This window comes from Bombina bombina, chromosome 4 (assembly GCF_027579735.1).
Source record: "Bombina bombina isolate aBomBom1 chromosome 4, aBomBom1.pri, whole genome shotgun sequence".
Classification (NCBI taxonomy): domain Eukaryota; kingdom Metazoa; phylum Chordata; class Amphibia; order Anura; family Bombinatoridae; genus Bombina; species Bombina bombina.
This window is the reverse complement of record NC_069502.1, coordinates 844,078,494-844,095,523: the sequence shown is the minus strand read 5'-3', so window position 1 is coordinate 844,095,523 and position 17,030 is coordinate 844,078,494. Positions and strand designations below refer to the sequence as shown.

The following is a 17,030-nucleotide window of genomic DNA, read 5'->3' as shown; positions in this document are numbered from 1 at the left end:
TCATCAAGATAAGAGCCTTATCAGTCTCCCAAATCTCATGCCATTCCCGCCCCTCCAGACAGGCTGGCGCCATCCATAGAGTCCATTGTCCCATAGTGTCCAGCGGTATAAGGATGGTGGTTCCGGGGTGATCCCGGGGCAACAGAGCACCACTTCCAGAGTGTCGTTGGAAAGCCTTCGGACCCCAGCTGCTACAGTCCAAAAAGTGATATGATCCATGGCTGGGGGCCGGAGCTATAGGTGATTAAAACTTAAACCGGGAACGCCACTGGGGAGTGGGGGTTGTATAGGGGGGCCCAGTACCCCTGATTCCCAAGGGAGCTCCCTTCCGGCATTCACCCCACCCCTTGCCCTCCCCAAGGGGTACCAATCTCCAAAAGAGCGGAGCTCTGGGACAAGGGGCAGCTGGAGCAACCTTGGGTAAGGGACACCGGGGATGCGGGACGATGTGGCTGACTGGCAGTTCCAGGGGCCTGGTCAGACAGAGAGGTACTAGGCAGTCAAGGACTAGCTCTTTCATGACCATGTGTAAACCATAAAACAAAGTAAATCAAAGGTTGCAGTTGCTCTCAAAAGCCCAAATTCCCTTAGAAACAGGAGGGGGTGAGGTAGTAGGGGGTGGAGGTTTAACCCCTGCAGCCCGGTATCTGTGACAACCCTTTTGATTTTTTGTACTGTTTAAACCCACTTCATCCTTCCACACCTGACCGGGTCTCAGCTGGAACCTGATGGAACTGTGTGCCGGCTGGGTTTGGCCAGGATACCTGCAGAACTTTAACTGGAGTCATTTAGGAAGCCCATTGCTCCAGCACACCACTCTTTTGGGGTCTTATTGTACTTTTGACAGGGCATGGGCTGGGATGATTTGAGAGGAAGCTCACTTAGGAACCCTGGGTTTTACAGCATCATCATGGACTGCTCCTGGGTACCTTTACCACGCTGTCGCTCCGGTCCCCAACCATGCATCGTGCAGCTTTTTGGTCTGTAACATTTCGGGTTCCGGGGCTATCCAATGGTACCCTGGGATTGACGTCGCTCCCTCCGGATCACCCTAAAAACACGAACTGTATATGTGGGTATCTCTGTTCCTAGTGCTTCTATGGAGGCGCCAGGCTGTCTGGGTTGGGCATTGTTCTCCTTTATAGGATTAGGCTCAGATTGTGGTTGTGGATAAATACTGTGCAGTTACTTTAAAAAAACAGTTCTTATTTTCACCTTAATACTGGTCCTGTCTGGTCATTATGGTAGGATCACTATAATCACTTGCTAGCTCCACTTCTACATATTACAGCATTGAGGAAGCTCTCTCTGGCGGAGATACCCAGTCGGGTTATCAGGGAGTCTGTCACACAGTCTAAATCTAAAATTTCCAAGAATATCAGTACTCCTTCTAGTCTAATTAACCCCTCAGAGCCCTCCACTTCTCAGGACTTTGTTGTCCAAGACATACCTATGCTTTTGACTCAATCACCTTTTCCTAATATTTGACATGCAGTGCCCTGCGGGTCAGCTCCGTCCTCTGCTGGGATGTTTACCTTTGGATTTTGCAGCACATCTCCAGTCTGCTGTTTCTGCGGGGCTGAGTGCTTTTCCTGGCTCAGGAAAAAGAAAGGTTAATCATGCTCCCTCTGACACTGTAAACGGTAACACTTTGGAGACTGTGTTAGTCAAACTTTCTTAACATATTAATGATGATAATTCCTCAGTAGCCTCTGAGGATGAGATCTCTCTTCCGATTCCGCAATTAAGAGTGGTGGAAACCAGAGGAGGTTAATTTCAGGTTTAAGCTGCATCTTCTTGGCTTTTTTTACTTAAAGGGAAACTAAACCCAAAGAGTTTATTTAATGATTTAGATAGAGCATGCAATTTTAAGCAACTTTCTAATTTACTCCTATTATTCATTTTTCTTTGTTCTATTGCTATCTTAATGAAAAAAGTAGGAGCCGGACCATTTTTGGTTCAGAACCTGGGTTATGCTTGCGTAATGGTTTGCTAAATGTAGTCACCAATAAGCAAGCGCTATCCAGGGTGCTGAACCTAAAATAGGCTGGCTCCTAAGCTTTAAAATTCCTGCTTTTTAAATAAAGATAGCAAGAGAACGAAGAAAAATGTTTTAATATGAGTAAATTAGAAAGTAGCTTAAAAGTGCAAGCTCTATCTGAATCATAAAAGAAAAAATGTGGGTTGAGTATCCCTTTAAGGAAGTATTGTCTACTCTGGAAGTCCCTGAGCCTAAGTCTTGTGAGGAAAGATTCCAAAGTTAGACATGGTCTATCAAATCAGACCTAAAGCTCCAGAGGTTTTTCCGGTTCCTGCCAGCATGAAACCAGGGATCCCTTTATCCCCGTCTCCGAATATCAAGAGGATGTTTCTGGTACAAGACGCTCATTTGGAGCTGTGGAGTACCATTCCTAAGGAGAAGGGGGCTATTTCCACATTCGCTAAAAGTACCACTTAGAGATAACACCTCCTTCAGAGACCCCATGGACAGAAAGATGGAGGGGTACTTGAGGACATTTAATCAAATGGGCCTTATGTTTCAGCTGGCAGGGGGTATAGCTGCGGTGGCCAGACCCGCCCCCTTCTGGGGCGACTCCTTATCTGACATGATCCTGGTAGAAGATATTCAGGACTGTATTAAATATGGCCAATTCCTTCATCTTCAACGCTATCATGCAGATCATCCACCTTAATGTTAAGTCTTCTGGCTTCGCTGTCTTATCTTGGAAAGCTCTTTGGTTGAAGTCTTGGTCTGCAGACATGGTGTCTAAATCTAGACTCCTTTCCTTGGCATTTAAGGGTAAGACCTTATTTGGACCAGGCCTGGATTCAATCATTTCTACTGTGACCAGGGAGAAAGGGGGCATTCCTTCCCCAGTACAAGAAATCTGTCAATCAGGCAATTTTCGTTTTTTTTGTACAAATAATGGAGAGATATATTTGGCCCCTTCTAAGGCAGACCAACCCAAGAGTAATTGGAAGCCTAGTCAATCTTGGAACAATGTCAAGCATTCCAAGAAGCCTTCATCTGACAACAAATCTGCACGGAGCAGCGCCCCCCCCCCCCAGGATCAGATCGTGTTGGGGGCAGTCATTCTTGGTTTCAGGATGTTGAAGACCCCTGGGTTCTAGACGTGATCTCCAAGGGATACAAGATTCTGTCAAGGCTATCGTCCAAACCAGAGAAGAAGACTGCCTTTCTAAATTGTGTAGCAGATCTAGCTTCCATGGGAGTGATTGTCCCTGTACCTCCCTTAGAAAGAGGTCAGGGATTGTATTCAAATCTTTTTGTGGTTGCCAAGAAGACATTTTCAACCCATTCTAGACTTAAAGTGTCTCAACAAGTTTTGAGGGTACTATCCTTAAAGATGGAGACTATCAGGTCCCTCCTTCCGTTAATCGAGGAGGGCCAATTCATGACCATTTTACATATGGACACATACCTGCATGTTCCAATCCACAATGACCATTTCCAATTCCTTTGATTTGCCTTTCTGGACAATCACTACCAATTAATTGCGCTTCCCTTTGGTCTAGCTACTGCTCCCAGGATCTTTACAAAGGTGTTAGGAGCTCTTCTAGCTGTGGCCAGGGCGCAAGAAACTCCTGTGGCTCCTTACCTGGACGATATGTTGGTTCAAGCTCTCTTTTCCGTTAGCTCTCACACGGACACACTTTTGTGTCTTCTTCGGTCCCCTGGCTGGAAAATAAATCTGGGCAAAAGCTTGATTGTTCCAAATACCAGGGTGTGCTTTCTAGGAATGATTATAGATTCCGTTTCCATGAAAATCTTCTTGACGGATCAACGTTGAGTTAAAACTTCTGTACTTCTTTACAATACACTGTATGGCCCTCTGTGGCTCAATGTATGGAGGTATTGGGTCTTATGGTAGCTGCCATGGATATTATTCCTTTTGAGCGCATTCATCTGAGACCACTACAACTATGTATGCCCAGACAGTGTAACGGCGATCATTCTGATTTGTCCCAATTGATCAATCTGGACCAGGCAACTAGAGATTTTCTCTCCTGATGGCTCTCAGAACCTGTCTCAAGCATATATCAATCATCGGGGGTGGGGACAAGGAGTCTAGAAGAGAACACAGATGTGCCCAATGGCCTAATACCAAACACACAGGGTGGATTCAAGTAAGTAAAAAGATACTAACAGACAGCACCCTAGGGTGCAAGAAAGCAGACTGGAACCTCACAGTTGCCCAGCAAACTGGATAAACGCAGCCAGAAGTTCAAGGAGTAATCCTTGCTTGTGGAATCCAAGATATTCCTATATAGAAAGAAACAGAGCCAACAGAGTACAGCACAGTTTGATACAAGGATGTTTGTATAAGGGAAATAGGTACACTTACATGTTCCAAAGCACCTCCAGGTGCAATGAACGCAGGCTGGAGCTTCTCAGTCGCCCAGCTGACTGATTCCAAAGGTTCAACAAATACAAAAATAATTCCCAAAAGAATCAGGGGTAAAGATTGTCCCCAGATAAAACACAGCAGCAAGTGTACAATTTAAAAAAATACTTTACGCGTTTCTCCGCCTCTATGGGGCTGTTTCCTCAATCTATTGAATAAAAATAATGAACATAAACTTGCTATATAAAACAACATAGTGGAAACTGATTGGAGGGATATTTATAGGGATCATGTGTATCCAATACTGGTTAGCTTAGTTGCTATGGGAACCCTGGTAAACACACAGAATATGTTTACCAGGGTTCCCATTGCAAATAAGCTCCGTCTTTTGTTCAGGCTCTTGCTTGAATCAGGCCTGTGTTTAAACCTGTTGCTCCCCCCTTGGAGACTAAATCTTGTTCTTCGTATTCTTCAACAGGCTCTGTTTGAGCCTATGCATTCTGTTGACATTAAACTTTTGTATTGGAATTTTTTGTTTCTGTTGGCTATTTCTTCTGCTCGCAGAGTTTCTGAATTGTCTGCTTTACAGTATGATCCTCCTTATCTTATTTTCCATGCGGATAAGGCAGTTTTACGTACTAAGTAAAGATTCTTATCTAAGGTTGCAATATCAATCAGGAGATTGTGGTGCCTTCCTTCAATACAATACTTCCTTAAAGGGATACTCAACCCACATTTTTTCTTTTATGCTGCTTTGGGGGGAGTGTTTGTAATGCTTCACATACACAGACGGCACAGGCTATCAGGTATGAAAAACAGATAGAACACCGGCTTTCTCATGCTGGAGATAGCCTGTGTGGTCTGAAAAACAAAAACACTCCCCCCAAAGCAGCATAAAAATGTGGAATCTCAGCCGCTCACTGCTTAATTAGATAATGCAGACATCAGACTTGTTAGAGGGTGTAAAAGGTGAACATGAGTTAAATCCCCACTGTCTAACCTAAAACCTTTTACACTCTAACAGTCATGCTTGGGTTCTCCTGCTCTGTAAAAATGTGGTGGAATCTTTCCCCCCTCCCCTGTTTACGGCACCTGACATGAAGAACACACTCACAGCTCTATATAATATACATTGTATAAAATGTTAGTAGCGGATCTGCCTACTAAAGGTTTCAGACGATCCAGCCTATGTCCTCACTCTGAATATTTCCCAAACAGCTCTGTAAAATATCACAGGATCAAATTTCACAGAGCTGTTTGTGAAATATTCAGCCTTTATCTACAGAATGCTATGGAGCAGTCAGAGAGCGAAAGGGAGCTAGGTGAGGGGATTGTAATTGACATGCATTAGCAATTACAAAGACAGGGCTGGCTGTAAGGACACTAGTTAGGGAGTGAGGTGAAAAAGTCTTGCTGTCTAGCTGTGTGTATTACGTATGAATTCTTAGTTTAGTGAAATCCCTCCAAGGTTTATCATGATTTTTACAAGCTTTAGCAGCAAAATTGCTGATGCATGTCAATTACAAATGTTATCTTCTTTTGGTGCTTTATTTAAATAGCCCATATTTGGGGGGGGGGGGCGTATAATTTCCCTTTAAGTGACCCTGTGTTTTTTTTTTAAATTCATATTTAGCTCTCAAGTTGGAAGTTTGTTTTCTGTCTATTTTAAGGTTTGGGGTAATACTAAAGTCCACTGCCATTATAATGTCTGTATCTCAAAAAGACATTTATTTTCTAGTTTAGAACAAAAGCTAGCCTTGATTGTTAGGGCCATATAGATTACATACAGTAAAAACACATTTTTTGCCCTCAACTGAAAGTTTTATTATTAAATAGTTGCCATTGGGATAATTTAGGGTTTTTACTATTTAATACTTTATTAAATAGTCTAGCAACTCCTCTAGACAATATGGAGAAAGATGAAGAGACAACATCTGTTATATCTCCCCTGTTCAATTTTTGATGTTCAGTCTATGATAGGTTTGTCTTTTGTAGGCTCATATAGGCACATAATATCAGTGTCTAATTCATTTAAATAATTCAAAACAGCTTTTATTTTAATGGGGATATGTATACCCCCACATTACATTATACTTATTTAAACATATCCTTCATTACATGTTAATTATTTTATTTTTATTCTTACAAATATTTTCATCTAAAACCCATAAAGCATTAATTATATAGAGCAGGAGATTTGCCTTTAGGTCAGGTAACATAGTAGAAGAGGTTGAAAGAAGTATATGGGCCAGATTACAAGTGGACCGCTAACAGTTACGCGCAAGCGATAAGTGGTATATCACAGGTGTTTGCACATATCGAGTTTTCCGCTCATATTACAAGCTGAAAGTAAACGCGATCGCATGAGTGCAATCTCAATTTACAACAGAATGATTACCACGTCCTCAGAGCTCTGGTTAACTGTTTTGCAAAAAAAAAAAGTCCAGTAACACTCATAACACTGTATAATAAAAATTATTAAAAAAAAATATTGCATACAAAGTTATAAGTTATCCGACCTCCAGCGCCTGAAGCTTTGGCTCTGGCGATAACATATTACTTTAAACTTCTTATACGAGAACAAGAATAGAAGCACTACATATTTAACTGTAACTGTAGTTAGTGACTATATTTTTGTGCTTCATTTGTAATCTATCCCTTAGTTATTCATACATGCTTCATCAGCTGCACACTGACTTGTGTCGGCTGTGTAACCATCGAAGAAAATAGAACTTATTTACATGAGACAAAATTACACAATCACAGAATATTCCCTTTACGTAACCCCTTAATGACAGATGTACCCTGTACATCTATAGTTGTTAAGGGTTTAACTAGCACAGCTTCGCCGGCATTGGTAAAACTAAATTTATGCTTACCAGATAAATTCCTTTCCTGGCAGGGAGAGTCCAGTACTTCAATCATTAATGTTGGGAATATCAACATCTGGAGGAGGCAAAGACACCCCAGCTAAAGGCTATAAATATCCCCGCAGTCATTTGGCTGAGGGAACAAGGAAAAGCAGGAGAAACATTAGGGTATAGAAGTGCCAAAAGAAAAAAATAAAGGGAAGGCACCCAAAAAATATTACGGGTGGGGTCGTGGACCCTCCCTGCCAGGAAAGAAAGGAATTTATCTGGTAAGCATAATTTTTGTTTTCTTTCCAATCCAGGGAAAGTCCATGACTTCATTCCTTACTGTTGGGAAACAAAACCCAAGCTCCAGAGGACACTGAATTAATAAAACGGGAGGGCAAAAAAAAGAAAAAATGCAGACCCTAATCTGAGGGCACCACAGTCAATAACACGTTTCTCCCAAATCTGCTTCAGAAGAAGTAAAAACATCAAATTTATAGAACTTTGAAAAAGTATGTGAGGAGCACCAGGTAGCCGCCCTACAAATCTGATCCATAGAAGCTTCATTCTTAAAAGCCCAGGAAGAAGAAACTGCTCTAGCGGAATGAGCCATTATCCTTTCAGGAGGCTGTTGTCCAGCCTTCTCATAAGCCAAGCGGATGATACTTCTCAGCCAGAAAGATAAGGAAGTCGCAGTGGCCATCTGGCCCTTGCGTTTACCAGCATACATCACAAACAAAGATGAGGATTTAAGTCCTTAGTAGCCTGAAGATAGAATTTTAAGACACGTACAACATCCAGATTGTGGAGCAAATGTTCCTTCGAGGACGAAGGATTAGGACAAAAGGAAGGAACAACAATTTCCTGATTGATTTTGCGATTTGAGACTACCTTATGTAGGAAACCTAACTTAGTATGTAATACCGCCTTATCAGCATGGAAAATAAGGTAAGACGGTTCACACTGCAAAGCAGGTAACTCAGAGACTCTGCGAGCATCAAAAACAAAACCTTCCAGGATAGAAGCTTAAGTTTAACCGAATGCATAGGTTCAAACGGAGCTTGCTGCAAAACATGATTCTAGTCAGAGCCTGGACAAAGGACTGCATGTCAGGAAGATACGCTAATTTTCTGCAAATAGACCATCAGGATTTGGGCAACCTTCACCTTGTGCCATGGAAGACTAACTTCCTCACACCAATGAAGGTAAGTATGCCACACCTTGTGGTAAATAGGGCGAGTGACTGGCTTGCGAGCCTGGATCAAAGTGTCTATAACGCTATCCAAGAAACCTCTCTTGGATAAAACTAAGCATTACATTTCCACGCAGCCAGTCTCAGAGAATCTAGATTTTGACATACAAATGGGCCTTGAATCAGAAGGTCCGCTCTATAAGGTAACCTCCACGGAGGGGAGGAGGACATTCTTATTAGATCCACAAACCATGTCCTTCAAGGCCAGGATGGTGCTATTAGAATCAATGGAGCCTGCCCCTGCTTGATGCGAGCCACTACTTGAGGGAGAAGTGCCAATGGAGGAAAAGGACACGAGATTGAACCTCCATGGTACCACTAACACGTCTACTAATTCCGCCTGAGGATCCCTTGATCTCCAACCGTACCTGGGTAGCTTGGTATTGAGACGTGTAATGAATATCTCATGATTTAGATGCTAAGGAGTTAATTCTCTTTAGCCTGTGTGCTAAAAACATGTGATTTTTCTTCAGAGGAAAAGTGCGGTTTGTGTATCCTTTAATAAAACCAGACTCCCCTTATAAATAGTTTCAGAGTTCCCCTTGACTAACTGTTATTGTAGATTCATTGATGCAGAAAGCCAATAAAACAGTGTCAGCTCAAGAGACAATAAGCAGTGCCCTCTCCCCAGAGCAGATAAGTTCAGTAAGAGAACACTGGTACAATTTAAGATATGCTTTTAAACTTATGACACTAGATGAGGGAAATAAGACAACCATGTCATATTTGGTACTAAAATAATTCTCAGGATATCCCTGGGAAGTTGCTTATATAGGTGAATGTGCTGAATATACCTATCAGAAGTTGTAAGGTATTCTATGATTTCAGCCAAAGGTGCCGAGTTTTATTGACTGTCGTAAAAGAGAGGGGTTTCCTAGCTCTTGGAAAGAGGGTGGGTCAAGCAACTTGATCTTCTGGAAACATATCAAATTTTATGTTTTAACATTTTCAAGTGTTTATTCTACTTGGGAGGCTGCTGCAGCGTAAATTAATCTTTCTGACCCATCTCCCTGGGACAGATACCAAACCTAGTAAAGTGTAAGGTTTCTGTTATTTCTCCTTTTTATTTTAAAACTGTTTGCTTGTGTAATTCTATTTGTTAACATCTTTTTATTAATAATGCATTGTGCTAATCTTTCACATAATAAATAATTCAGTTATTAAGTTTCTTGCCTTTGTCTAATATTTAAACCACGTTACTGAAAGAGACTGGTAGTATTAGTACTGTGATCTTAGGTTATTTTTTGCTAAATTGTAATCTAATGTGTAAGTCTGGGTTTTTTCTTAGGATTTCCCCTTTAATAAATCATAAGTGGTGGCAGCAGCTTAGAGATAGTTTATTTAGTTTATTGTGGGTGACAGTAAAGAGGAGTTTATGGAATTTTTCTGAGTCTAGTACAGATTAGAGAGTGTTGTTAACCCTTGCACCCACTGAACTAAGTCACAGTCTTTCCTGGAGTGGCTAAACTGTGACAGATTAGTGACAGTAGAAAGAGTTAACAGACCCTTTAAGTGCCAAACAAGTGACTGGCGCAGGGTTGGTTAACCCTGGTCGTCACATGACGAGAAGTCATAAAGTCTATTTCCGGAACTCCCCATCTGAGAGTTATTTCAGAAAACACCTTGGGTGGAGAGCCCTCTCCCCGGGTGAAAGGACTGTCTGCTGAGAAAGTCCGCTTCCCAGTTGTCCACCATCAGGATGTGAATCACGGAAAGAAGGCAGTTGTGAGATTCCGCCCGTTGAAGAATCTGAGACACTTCCATCATTGCAAGGGAACTTTTGTTCCTCCCTGGTGGTTGATGTAAGCCACCAAGGTTACATTGTCTGATTGGAATCTTATATACCGGGCAGAACAGAGCTGGGGTCATGCCCCTAGAGCATTGTGAATCACCTGAAGTTACAAGATATTGATCGGAAGAGAATATTCTTCTTGGGACCACGTCCTCTGAGCCATTTTGGACCCCAGACTGCTCCCCAGCCTGAGAGGCTGGCACCCATAGTCACAATCTCACAGGATGGTCAAGAAGCAATTGCCTAGGGCCAGGTGATCTTGACAGAGACACCAAGAGAGACAGTCTCTCGTCAGATAGTCCAGAACCATTTGTTGAGAAATATTTAGGTGATCGCCGTTCCACTGCCTTAGCATGCATGGTTGTAGAAGTCTGAGATGGAGGTGTGCAAACGGAATAATGTCTATGGAAGACACCATGAGACCAATTACGTCCATGCACTAACCCACCAAAGGATTTAGGGTGGACTGAAGGGAAAGACATGCTGCAACCAGCTTGGAACATCTCTGATCTATCAGAAAAAAAACTAATGGAGATTGAGTCGATGATCGTTCTGAGAAAAACAAACCTGATACTGGGAAACGGGGAACTCTTTTTCTAAATTTATCTTCGATCTGTGATTTCGGAGAAGACACAGAAGAGGCTCTGTGTGATATCTTGCCAAAGAAAAAAAACAGAATTTATGTTTACCTGATAAATTACTTTCTCCAACGGTGTGTCCGGTCCACGGCGTCATCCTTACTTGTGGGATATTCTCTTCCCCAACAGGAAATGGCAAAGAGCCCAGCAAAGCTGGTCACATGATCCCTCCTAGGCTCCGCCTACCCCAGTCATTTGACCGACGTTAAGGAGGAATATTTGCATAGGAGAAACCATATGATACCGTGGTGACTGTAGTTAAAGAAAATAAATCATCAGACCTGATTAAAAAACCAGGGCGGGCCGTGGACCGGACACACCGTTGGAGAAAGTAATTTATCAGGTAAACATAAATTCTGTTTTCTCCAACATAGGTGTGTCCGGTCCACAGCGTCATCCTTACTTGTGGGAACCAATACCAAAGCTTTAGGACACGGATGAAGGGAGGGAGCAAATCAGGTCACCTAAATGGAAGGCACCACGGCTTGCAAAACCTTTCTCCCAAAAAATAGCCTCAGAAGAAGCAAAAGTATCAAACTTGTAAAATTTGGTAAAAGTGTGCAGTGAAGACCAAGTCGCTGCCCTACATATCTGATCAACAGAAGCCTCGTTCTTGAAGGCCCATGTGGAAGCCACAGCCCTAGTGGAATGAGCTGTGATTCTTTCAGGAGGCTGCCGTCCGGCAGTCTCGTAAGCCAATCTGATGATGCTTTTAATCCAAAAAGAGAGAGAGGTAGAAGTTGCTTTTTGACCTCTCCTGTTACCAGAATAAACAACAAACAAGGAAGATGTTTGTCTAAAATCCTTTGTAGCATCTAAATAGAATTTTAGAGCGCGAACAACATCCAAATTGTGCAACAAACGTTCCTTCTTCGAAACTGGTTTCGGACCCAAAGAAGGCACGACTATCTCCTGGTTAATGTTTTTGTTAGAAACAACTTTTGGAAGAAAACCAGGTTTAGTACGTAAAACCACCTTATCTGCATGGAACACCAGATAAGGAGGAGAACACTGCAGAGCAGATAATTCTGAAACTCTTCTAGCGGAAGAAATTGCAGCCAAAAACAAAACTTTCCAAGATAATAACTTAATATCAACGGAATGTAAGGGTTCAAACGGAACCCCCTGAAGAACTGAAAGAACTAAGTTGAGACTCCAAGGAGGAGTCAAAGGTTTGTAAACAGGCTTGATTCTAACCAGAGCCTGAACAAAGGCTTGAACATCTGGCACAGCTGCCAGCTCTTTGTGAAGTAACACAGACAAGGCAGAAATCTGTCCCTTCAAGGAACTTGCAGATAATCCTTTCTCCAATCCTTCTTGAAGAAAGGATAGAATCCTAGGAATCTTTACCTTGTCCCAAGGGAATCCTTTAGATTCACACCAACAGATATATTTTTCCATATTTTGTGGTAAATTTTTCTAGTTACAGGCTTTCTGGCCTGAACAAGAGTATCAATAACAGAATCTGAGAACCCTCGCTTTGATAAGATCAAGCGTTCAATCTCCAAGCAGTCAGCTGGAGTAGGACCAGATTCGGATGTTCGAACGGACCTTGAACAAGAAGGTCTCGTCTCAAAGGTAGCTTCCATGGTGAAGCCGATGACATATTCACCAGATCTGCCTACCAAGTCCTGCGTGGTTACGCAGGAGCTATCAAGATCACCTACGCCCTCTCCTGATTGATCCTGGCTACCAGCCTGGGGATGAGAGGAAACGGCGGGAATACATAAGCTAGGTTGAAGGTCCAAGGTGCTACTAGTGCATCTACTAGAGTCGCCTTGGGATCCCTGGATCTGGACCCGTAGCGAGGAACCTTGAAGTTCTGACGAGAGGCCATCAGATCCATGTCTGGAATGCCCCACAGTTGAGTGATTTGGGCAAAGATTTCCGGATGGAGTTCCCACACCCCCGGATGCAATGTCTGACGAATCAGAAAATCCGCTTCCCAAGTTTCCACTCCTGGGATGTGGATTGCAGACAGGTGGCAGGAGCGAGTCTCCGCCCATTGAATGATTTTGGTCACTTCTTCCATCGCCAGGGAACTCCTTGTTCCCCCCTGATGGTTGATGTACGCAACAGTCGTCATGTTGTCTGATTGAAACCGTATGAACTTGGCCCTCGCTAGCTGAGGCCAAGCCTTGAGAGCATTGAATATCGCTCTCAGTTCCAGAATATTTATCGGTAGAAGAGATTCTTCCCGAGACCAAAGACCCTGAGCTTTCAGGGATCCCCAGACCGCGCCCCAGCCCATCAGACTGGCGTCGGTCGTGACAATGACCCACTCTGGTCTGCGGGAGGTCACCCCTAGCGACAGGTTGTCCAGGGACAGCCACCAACGGAGTGAGTCTCTGGTCCTCTGATTTACTTGTATCTTCGGAGACAAGTCTGTATAGTCCCCAATCCACTGACTGAGCATACACAATTGAAATGGTCTTAGATGAATGCGCGCAAAAGGAACTATGTCCATTGCCGCTACCATCAAACCTATCACTTCCATGCACTGTGCTATGGAAGGAAGAGGAACGGAAGGAAGTATCCGACAAGAGTTTAGAAGTTTTGTTTTTCTGGTCTCTGTCAGAAAAATCCTCATTTCTAAGGAGTCTATTATTGTTCCCAAGAAGGGAACTCTTGTCGACGGAGATAGAGAACTCTTTTCCACGTTCACTTACCATCCGTGAGATCTGAGAAAGGCCAGGACTATGTCCGTGTGAGCCTTTGCTTGAGGAAGGGACGACGCTTGAATTAGAATGTCGTCCAAGTAAGGTACTACAGCAATGCCCCTTGGTCTTAGCACCGCCAGAAGGGACCCTAGTACCTTTGTGAAAATCCTTGGAACAGTGGCTAATCCGAAAGGAAGCGCCACGAACTGGTAATGCTTGTCCAGGAATGCGAACCTTAGGAACCGATGATGTTCCTTGTGGACAGGAATATGTAGATACGCATCCTTTAAATCCACCGTGGTCAAGAATTGACCTTTCTGGATGGAAGGATTGTTCGAATGGTTTCCATTTTGGACGATGGAACCCTGAGAAACTTGTTTAGGATCTTGAGATCTAAGATTGGTCTGAACGTTCCCTCTTTTTTGGGAACTACGAACAGATTGGAGTAGAACCCCATCCCTCGTTCTTTTAATGGAACAGGATGAATCACTTCCAGAAGATAACCTTGGAAGACTATTTCTAGCGCCCAAGGATCCAGAACATCTCTTGCCCAAGCCTGAGTGAAGAGAGAGAGTCTGCCCCCCACCAAATCCGGTCCCGGATCGGGGGCCCGCATCTCATGCTGTCTTGGGAGCAGTGGCAGGTTTCTTGGCCTGCTTTCCTTTGTTCCAGCCTTGCCTTGGTCTCCAGGCTGGATTGGCTTGAGAAGTATTACCCTCCTGCTTAGAGGACGTAGCACTTGGGGCTGGTCCGTTTCTGCGAAAGGGACGAAAATTAGGTTTATTTTTGGCCTTGAAAGACCTATTCTGAGGAAGGGCGCGGCCCTTGCCCCCAGTGATATCAGAGATAAACTCTTTCAAGTCAGGGCCAAACAGTGTTTTCCCCTTGAAAGGAATGTCAAACAATTTGTTCTTGGAAGACGCATCCGCTGACCAAGATTTTAACCAAAGCGCTCTGCGCGCCACAATAGCAAACCCAGAATTTTTCGCCGCTAACCTAGCCAATTGCAAGGTGGCGTCTAGGGTGAAAGAATTAGCCAATTTAAGAGCACGAATTCTGTCCATAATCTCCTCATAAGAAGAAGAATTACTAATAATCGCCTTTTCTAGCTCATCGCACCAGAAACACGCGGCTGTAGTGACAGGGACAATGCATGCAATTGGTTGTAGAAGGTAACCTTGCTGAACAAACATCTTTTTTAGCAAACCTTCTAATTTTTTATCCATAGGATCTTGGAAAGCACAACTATCTTCTATGGGTATAGTGGTGCGCTTGTTTAGAGTAGAAACCGCCCCCTCGACCTTGGGGACTGTCTGCCATAAGTCCTTTCTGGGGTCGACTATAGGAAACAATTTTTTAAATATGGGGGGAGGTACGAAAGGTACACCGGGCCTGTCCCATTCTTTATTAACAATGTACGCCACCCGCTTGAGTATAGGAAACGCTTCGGGGGGCCCCGGGGCCTCTAGGAACTTGTCCATTTTACATAGTGTTTCTGGAATGACCAGATAATCACAATCATCCAAATTGGATAACACCTCCTTAAGCAGAGCGCGGAGATGTTCCAACTTAAATTTAAAAGTAATCACATCAGGTTCAGCTTGTTGAGAAATTTTTCCTGAATCTGAAATTTCTCCCTCAGACAAAACCTCCCTGGCCCCCTCAGACTGGTGTAGGGGCCCTTCAGAAACAATATCATCAGCGGCCTCATGCTCTTCAGTATTTTCTAAAACAGAGCAGTCGCGCTTTCGCTGATAAGTGGGCATATTGGCTAAAATGTTTTTGATAGAATTATCCATTACAGCCGTTAATTGTTGCATAGTAAGGAGTATTGGCGCGCTAGATGTACTAGGGGCCTCCTGTATGGGCAAAACTGGTGTAGACGAAGGAGGGGATGATGCAGTACCATGCTTACTCCCCTCACTTGAGGAATCATCTTGGGCATCATTTTTACTAAATTTATTATGACATAAATCACATCTATTTAAATGAGAAGGAACCTTGGCTTCCCCACAGTCAGAACACAATCTATCTGGTAGTTCAGACATGTTAAACAGGCATAAACTTGATAACAAAGCACAAAAAACGTTTTAAAATAAAATAAAACCGTTACTGTCACTTTAAATTTTAAACTGAACACACTTTATTACTGCAATTGCGAAAAAGTATGAAGGAATTGTTCAAAATTCACCAAAATTTCACCACAGTGTCTTAAAGCCTTAAAAGTATTGCACACCAAATTTGGAAGCTTTAACCCTTAAAATAACGGAACCGGAGCCGTTTTTATATTTAACCCCTTTACAGTCCCTGGAATCTGCTTTGCTGAGACCCAACCAAGCCCAAAGGGGAATACGATACCAAATAATGCCTTCAGAAAGACTTTTCTATGTATCAGAGCTCCACACACATGCAGCTGCATGTCATGCTGTTCTCAAAAACAAGTGCGCCATACCGGCGCGAAAATGAGGCTCTGACTATGATTAGGGAAAGCCCCAATAGAATAAAGTGTCTAAAACAGTGCCTGCCGATATTATTTTACAAAAAATACCCAAATTAAATGATTCCTCAAGGCTAAATATGTGTAAATATGATCGATTTAGCCCAGAAAATGTCTACAGTCTTAATAAGCCCTTGTGAAGCCCTTATTTACTGTGTGAATAAAAATGGCTTACCGGATCCCATAGGGAAAATGACAGCTTCCAGCATTACATCGTCTTGTTAGAATGTGTCATACCTCAAGCAGCAAAAGACTGCTCACTGTTCCCCCAACTGAAGTTAATTCCTCTCAACAGTCCTGTGTGGAACAGCCATGGATTTTAGTAACGGTTGCTAAAATCATTTTCCTCATACAAACAGAAATCTTCATCTCTTTTCTGTTTCAGAGTAAATAGTACATACCAGCACTATTTTAAAATAACAAACTCTTGATTGAATAATAAAAACTACAGTTAAACACTAAAAAACTCTAAGCCATCTCCGTGGAGATGTTGCCTGTACAACGGCAAAGAGAATGACTGGGGTAGGCGGAGCCTAGGAGGGATCATGTGACCAGCTTTGCTGGGCTCTTTGCCATTTCCTGTTGGGGAAGAGAATATCCCACAAGTAAGGATGACGCCGTGGACCGGACACACCTATGTTGGAGAAATGGAGCTTGAACCGAAATATTGTCCAGGTACGGAACCACAGAGATACCCTGGGATCTGGCTACTGCTAGAAGAGCTCCAAAAACCTTTGTGAATAACCTGGGAGCAGTAGCTAAGCCAAATGGCAAAGCTATGAACTGAAAATGTAGGTCCAGGAATGCGAACCTCAGAAACTGAAAATGATCCTTGTGGATTGGAACATGAAGGTATGCATCCTTTAAGTCAATTGTAGTCATGAACTGTCCTTCCTGAATCAAAGGAAGGATAGATCTGATAATCTCCATCTTGAAGGTAGGAACCCTGAGGAACTTGTTGAGACATTT

The 17,030-nt window shown here is 43.0% G+C and overlaps 1 protein-coding gene across 3 annotated transcripts in view; it reads right to left on the bottom strand.

Annotated features, from left to right (window-relative positions):
• Positions 1–17,030, bottom strand: part of LOC128657247 (gastrula zinc finger protein XlCGF57.1-like) — a 105,112-nt gene that overhangs the window by 23,806 nt on the left and 64,276 nt on the right. The window contains exon 7 of one of the 3 annotated variants that reach the window (XM_053711519.1): positions 1,456–1,592. The exons of the other annotated variants lie outside the window; for them this stretch is intronic. Within the exon in view, the coding sequence (XP_053567494.1) occupies positions 1,507–1,592 (86 nt within the window). The 3' untranslated portion in view covers positions 1,456–1,506. Of the gene's footprint in view, positions 1–1,455; positions 1,593–17,030 lie in introns of those variants that run through there. 3 annotated transcript variants of the gene reach the window in all.